Genomic DNA, 6,852 nt, shown 5'->3' with positions numbered 1-6,852 from the left:
CCTCAACACCCTTCTTGGAGCGAGGAGCTCAGAACTGAATGCAGGATTCGAGGTGCAGTCTCACCAGGGCCGAATACAGCGGCAGACATTCATAAATGTCATGGAATGGTTTGGGTTGGAAGAGACCTCAAAGCCCATCCAGTTCCAACCCTGCGCACCTCCCACTGGATCAGGGGGCTCAAAGCCCCATCCAACCTGGTCTTGAGCACCTCCAGGGATGGTGTTCACCTCTGAGCAACCTCTGTCTGTGCCTCACCACCCTCAGCATACAGAATTTCTTCACAATGTATAATCTAAATCTTCCTTCTTCCAATTTAAAGCCATTCCCTCCTGTCCCATCGCTCCATACCCTTGTAAAAAGCCCCTCCCCAGCTTTCCTGGAGCCCCTTTCCATACTGGAAGCTGCTCTAAGGTCTCTCTGGAGTCTTCGCTTCTCCAGGCTTAACCCCAGCCACAGAGCTTCCTTGGTGCATTCCTTCTTAAGAACATCCCGGGACAATAATTCATTCAGTATATCAGGTTGTATTATCAAACCAGAGTGGTCAAACAGCCACTCAAAAATCTTATTCTTTGTATCTTTATAGGATAGTTAGCTGAGAGAAAAAAGCTGAAATCTTACAGAAAATATGAAAGGATAGTCTATTCTTAATAAAATATAGAATAGTTTGTTTTCCCTAAGAAAACTGTGTGGAAACAATTTTCCTTTTATATATATATTGCAATTTCCATAAGTATATGTATGTACACACAAACTTTCTCTTTTTAAACTTTCTTCTCGTTCTAGAACCGAAACCAAAAGTTTTAAAATGTGTTAGTATGAGATCTAGCAAACAAATACATGCCACAGTCTAAGCCGCATTTGCCTAAATTTAGAAATTGTGGAAATCTCCATCCAGGCTTGTTCTCTCAGCCTGCCTTTATAGTCTGTGGAAACAAACAGGCATCTTGAAGGCTTGATTAATGTCATGTGCAGGTACGCGTCTCAAGTAGGCCATGACTCATCCTCTAAAAGCACCTATTTCTCTTTATTGCCTCTAACAGGACCCTGGATCGGGTATAAACACACAGTCGCATGAGGTGAATTCCAGCACAAGCCCCTGTGCCTTGGCCCTGGAAGTCTCCTGCCTCCTGGCACCATCACACCTAGTGAGCCCCACTCCAAATTCCTGCTAGCTACTCTGCACCACTGATATTGTATTTTCAACATCAAAATGGGCTTTGCAGAATTTAAAGAGCTTTAACTGCCTCTTTTGAGAGCCCTTGACATATTTTCCCAAAAAAAAAGTTGTTAGAAAGTACTTAGGAACTTTGTGAGTTCTTTAGCTTGCACACAGATGTGTATATATGTACCCTGGAAAATAAATAGTGAGTACCTTCACCTTAGATTTGACTCAGGACTGGATTTAAGCCACACAGTTCCCACTTTGCTCCAGCTCACCAACGTCCTTGGAACAAATCTAGTTCTGCATTGCACTCCCAGCCTGTGCTTTTTCTAATACTTCTTCCCTCTGAATTTCTCACTCCAAACTTTCCATAGTAACAGCAATGTTTGTGAACTGGAACCTTTGTAGGTGACGAGAAAAGTGCAGAGGAACCTGAAAGCGCTCCGTACACGTTCAGCTATCCAAGACATTTAGCTTAAGAGTTTCTACTCATCTTATGCCACTTCATTTCATCACTGACCATTTGGGCTTTGATGTCTGGGAGCTCGTTCACTTCCCTACAGAGCTGGTGACCACTCTCTTCAGTTCTCTGTTGAGCCGCTTTTCCCATTTGTTCGATTGGCGCAGGTCCCGGAGCTCGAAGCTCTCCCAGCAGAGCTTCGCCCCGCAGGAGCGTTCGGTGCAGCCCCGGCAGAAGCCGTGGCGGCAGCTGAAGAGCTGCAGGCAGCAGGGACAGCTCAGCTCCAGCTCCACCGCCGCTGCCACCGACCCGCGGGGACACCGGCGGCTTCGCTTTCCCCGGCAATTCCTCCAGCCTCCAGCCCGGGTGCCAGAGGGGAGAGCTCCGGGAAGGCAGCTGTCGGTAAAGGCACCAGAACGGCTGCACAGAGAGGTGGTGGAGTCCTGGTCCCTGGAAGTAGTGGAAAGAGCTCTGGATGAAGTGACTGGGCATGTGGTTTAGTAGTGGAGAGAACAGTTGGGCTTGATGATCTCCAAGTTCTTTTCCAAGCAAACAATTCTGTTCGTATCCACTGTAGAAATGAACCCAGGATGTAGATCTCTCCCTGCCCTGCCCTTGATTTCTGGTGACTCTCCAAAAAAATCCATTGCTGTCTGCACGATTTTAGCAGTTAAACATTGCAACAATCTCCCCAGGGAAGTGGTTGATTCCTCTACAGCGGACACTTTTAAGGCTCAGCCTCACAAGGTGCTGGGTCATCTCATTTAAACTTCAAATCACCTAAAAAAGTTGGACCAGATGACCCCTGAGCTCCCTTCCTATCATTCTATGATTTCATTTTCAGAGGGAATGTCTCGTTTCTGTAGCAAGTCACAGTAGAATTGCTGACAGGGCTGGGCTGCTGACCCATCCGGGAGACTGAGGAACAGCACAGTGGGTCCTGCACAGCCCCATCCGGGTGAAGTTTAGGCCACAGGACGGACTGAACTCTTCTGAGTTCAGCCTGGGTTACTCAGCTCCTCTCAAAATAACTATTAGCATCTGCCAAAACAAACCACGACTGACAATGTTCCTTGTACAAGTCAAAAGGTGCTTTGCTATCAATTTCAAGGCCTGCAGGATTAGGTTGTTGAAAAGATTTGCTGAACCAGCCTGTGAGCTAGAATGAACCAGGTTACGTACGGAGAGAGTGGGAATACAGGCGAGTTTCTGGGAGCACATCAGCAAGCAAAACTGCTGCAGATTGCTCAGAGCTGGATAGTGATGGGCCAGCTGAGACAGGCAGGATGATGCTGAACATTCAAACAATTCCTCTGCACTACTGTGAGGGATGAAAAATAAAGTTAATCTCACTAATCCTTGCAAGTATTGACACTTCCTCATCTCTGCAGAAGAGAACTATTTTGGGTATCTCAGACTGGCTGGCAGTTGTCAGCCTTACGAGAAACTTAGTCTGCAAGACTTCCTCTCGATTTGCAAACTAAGCACTAAAGCTATCTGAGAAGGAGAATTAAATATCTGAATGACTGGCTGCTTGGTGGAACCAAACATCAGACTTGGTCTGAAAGCAAGAAAACACTCAGACCAACTCCACAATTCAAACCTGACTTTTATTTTTTACTGTGCCAGAAATATAACACTGTAAAAGACACAAAACCTATCCAGCTGCAAACAACCATGTCCTACCTGGACAGGAACTGCAGATGGGTAGAGTGCAGCAGCCTGACCCTGCTCCTCCCTGAGAAGGACACTGAGTGACTCCAGCAAGAACTGGTATCTCAGATCTATCCAACAGGATACTCTGACAGGTGATGGTATCTTTGCCTCTTGGTCACTGTCCCTCTGTACTCACAGACGGCCCCATTCACTGGCAGACAGCTGCTGGACTGTCAAGTACATCCTTCAGGATGTGCAGGGGTCCTTCTGACATCAGACAGAGGCAAGAAAAGGAGGATCTGATAGAACATTACCTGCAGGAGTCCTCAAGGAAATGCATTCCAGGTCCTCTGAGGTCAGACTTTCTCCACTGACTTTGTTTTTTTTAAGACAACACTGGACAATTCATCCCTACCTCAGGCTGGGAAATCCTCCTCTGCTCAGAAGCAGAGAAACATAGGGAGAGAAAAGGCACTTCAGGCAAAGTTCTGATGAGCGAAACAGACAAAGGGGGTTGGGAGTGTTTGTTAGAGCTTGGCGTTATTTGCCTTGAAGACCTTGGAAGTTGATGATGAAGGAGCAGCTAGCAGCAGTTTACTGATCAGTGGGCATTGGAATGCAGAAAGCTGCTGCATTTGGTTCAGGAGTTTGAAAACAGCCAGAGGAGACTGAGTCTGCACAAAGTTCAAAAAGAAATATATTCATCCCGAGGAAGACTTCCTACTTCATCCCTAAGACCCCAGCCCACGACCACCAGGAGGCACTATGCAGGTGCAAGACTGGAGTGAACTTTCCAGAACTAATTATAATATGAAGCCAGGAAAGGGTATGAATATGTAGTAGGCGCTTATACCCATGCATGTCTTTACACTATAAGTAGCTGCTTGTTAAGCTATACAGTGTGCAAGCTAGGAGGAGAACCCCCTTGCACCCTAGCGCTGGAAATAAACAGACCTGTGTTATAACTCATTTTGGGTTATAGGGTTTGATTCTGCAAAACAGTTCTGCAGGGGCACAGATAACTTCTGAATATCTGCACTCCCTTTTCTTACTCATTTCTCTGTTGCCACCTTTCCTGTGCCTGTGGCTGCTGAAGGAAGGAGCCCTTCACACTGGAGTCTCTGCAGGGCCTTGAGCACCATCCTTGCCTGCAGATAGACGCTCCAGAGCCCTGCTCAGCAGAGGCCAAGGAGTGCTCAGTACCAGGCTTAGCCACTCAAAGGCTGGGTAATGACTCCATTTAAGGCATCTATCCACTCCCTCTGCTCCTTGTCGTTCTCACATATAAACACAAACTCTCTCGTTGGCGTGACCACGGTGATCGCTGGTTTCCTTTTCTTCATTCGGACTCCTTGGGGCAAGCCAGCTTGAACTTCATATCCCTCATCCATTGTTCCAATAAAAACTTGGCCCTGTGCAAATGCATCCTAGAAGGAAGGAAGCAGAAGACAGCCGTTAGCTGATGGACAACACAGCTCCAGCGGGCACTGTGCTCTCCTTTGGTATGAAGCGGGAACCGGGGCTGCAGGAAGGGGACACTGATATGGTGACAGGCAGCAGGCAACACACAACACGCCAGAGTGTTTTTCACACTCACAGGTGTTCTCAGAAGAAGGAGGTAGGGACCCACCCTTACAGAGGTGGTTGGTGGGTGTTCAGAAGGAGTGAGGAAAGATATTTTCACGGCTGGAGCAGTGCTAGGAAGTGGGATACTGGGGCTGCCAACCCCCTGTTACTGTTGCATTGCTCATCTTGCCTAAGGTTACAGGCACAATGGCAATAGAGCCGTGAGAGAGTGGGCTGTAAACGTTACAGGGAGTAGCAGCTACATCGAAAAGACTTAGATCTTCCTCACAGCCACTGTAAGGGCCAGAGTTCCCAAACAGCTCAGCTTCACGGAGATCCAGTGACAAGGGAGACAAGCATTGAGACTGAGCCTGCTTCAGTCTTGTGCAGTCACTGGAAGACCTGGATGAGAACAGACCCTTCTTCCCCACACAGCTTCACGAAGGGGCTGGTAGAATAGCGAAGAATACTCCTCTTACCAGTGGATTTTTAAAGTATGTCAGGTTCCTTTCTTGAGAATCTAGGCAGAACCAGCGCAACTTGAAGGCTTCCTTCTGCTGCAAGAAGATGGTAGAATCTCTTTAAAAAGATCTTCATCTCCTCCTTCAGCAGAGCCTGAAATCTCCCTGTCCTGTTTCAAGGAGCAGTGGCCCAAATACTTTTCAACAAAAATGAAACCAAAACATAGGCTTCACTGTGGCAAACTTGCTCAATCAGGTTTTGCTGCCAAAAGCAGATGGGACTTCTGTGCTACTGACTATAAAAGAAACAGGGAAGTAGGGGAGTCAGCACGTGATGTTCTGCTCTAGCAGGAGCTGCAGTCAGCAGATACAGCAATCCATCTAGTGTTGCGTAACAGGACTTTGCACATCCCCTGCCACCCAATCCATCTTGCTTACTCTCCAGGGAGGATTCTTCTTCTTGGTCTTATTTTCCACACAAAATAAAACATGATCCCAAAGAACAGAACAGGCTTGTCTTATCAGCCCAGGAAGCATACAGCCACTCAACAATCATTTCCTAGTAACCATCATAGAATTATCGGATAATCTCCATCTGGGATAATTCTGTGTATGGCCAAGTATGCACTTACTTTTGGTCCTGTTTTCTGCATATATCCTTCTTTGACATAATTTCTTGTGATCCTGGGTATGAGCTAGGAGAATACAAACACACACACACAAAGAAGTCTGTCTCAATTCAAGATGGCTTTTCTGTTCTGTTTCTGTCAAAGCTAATCACCATCAGTTTGGGGTTTTGGGGCCTGGGTTTTTTTGGCTGCTCAATAAAGAGATGTCTGGAATAAGAAGGAACATAAGGTTTTTGGAAGACTATGCTTTATAAGGACAACATGGAGACTTTTACAACTCAAATACTGACTACATTTTTGCAAGTTATCCAGCGTGGCCTCCCTTTCTACTTCTCCAATCCATTACCAAGCCCCATATGTTGCTGTTTCAGCACCTGACTCTAGCAGAAGTAGTGAGAAAATGTTTCCCCCTGCTGTGTTTGCACAGACTGCTTCAAGCCCTGTTCAGTTCTCACCTCAGACTCAGGGACAGTTGGGAAGGTTGTTTTGAGATAATGGTAACGTGCTGCCCGAATGGCATTGAACCAGTCAACGATCTCCTGGGGAAAACAGCAGATGCAACCATAAAACCCAAGAATAACAAGGAGGAGTAAGAGTGCTGCTTCTCCAAAATGCCCTTCTCCTTCCTTGTGACCTCTGCAAAGACTACTTCCTCCCCAGGGGTTGGAAAGGGTCAGTGTCTTGTCCCAAACACCTGAAAAACACTGAGCATCTTGCTTATTTCAAAACCTCTGCGGTATTCACCTTTCCACTTTCGTGATAGACAAAAAGGTTCCTTGTTTGACCATCTGCATTGTATGTGATCTGCAGCCCATGAGCATGTTGGATTTTCTCTGTCTGGAACATGGCATTCAGATTCTCAATACTGATGGTGGCTTTTGGACCTTTGGCCTGTGAAATGAAAAACACCGCTGTAT

General features: G+C 46.6%; 1 protein-coding gene across 2 annotated transcripts in view; it reads right to left on the bottom strand.

Annotated features, from left to right (window-relative positions):
- Positions 1-2,276: 2,276 nt before the first annotated feature.
- ADAP2 (ArfGAP with dual PH domains 2) overlaps positions 2,277-6,852 on the bottom strand; it is an 8,310-nt gene continuing 3,734 nt past the window's right edge. Inside the window, exons 6-10 of one of the 2 annotated variants that reach the window (XM_054083286.1) lie at positions 6,680-6,826; positions 6,391-6,474; positions 5,939-6,001; positions 5,325-5,402; positions 2,277-4,706 (exon numbers count right to left, since the gene is read on the bottom strand). In XM_054083286.1, coding sequence (XP_053939261.1) covers positions 4,488-4,706; positions 5,325-5,402; positions 5,939-6,001; positions 6,391-6,474; positions 6,680-6,826 — 591 coding nt within the window. In that variant the 3' untranslated portion in view covers positions 2,277-4,487. The remainder of the gene's footprint in view (positions 4,707-5,324; positions 5,403-5,938; positions 6,002-6,390; positions 6,475-6,679; positions 6,827-6,852) is intronic. The other variant, XM_054083287.1, reaches the window with a different exon arrangement.

Source organism: Cuculus canorus, chromosome 18, assembly GCF_017976375.1.
Source record: "Cuculus canorus isolate bCucCan1 chromosome 18, bCucCan1.pri, whole genome shotgun sequence".
NCBI lineage: Eukaryota > Metazoa > Chordata > Aves > Cuculiformes > Cuculidae > Cuculus > Cuculus canorus.
Note: the sequence above shows the minus strand (reverse complement) of the source record. Positions and strands in the feature narration are given on the sequence as shown.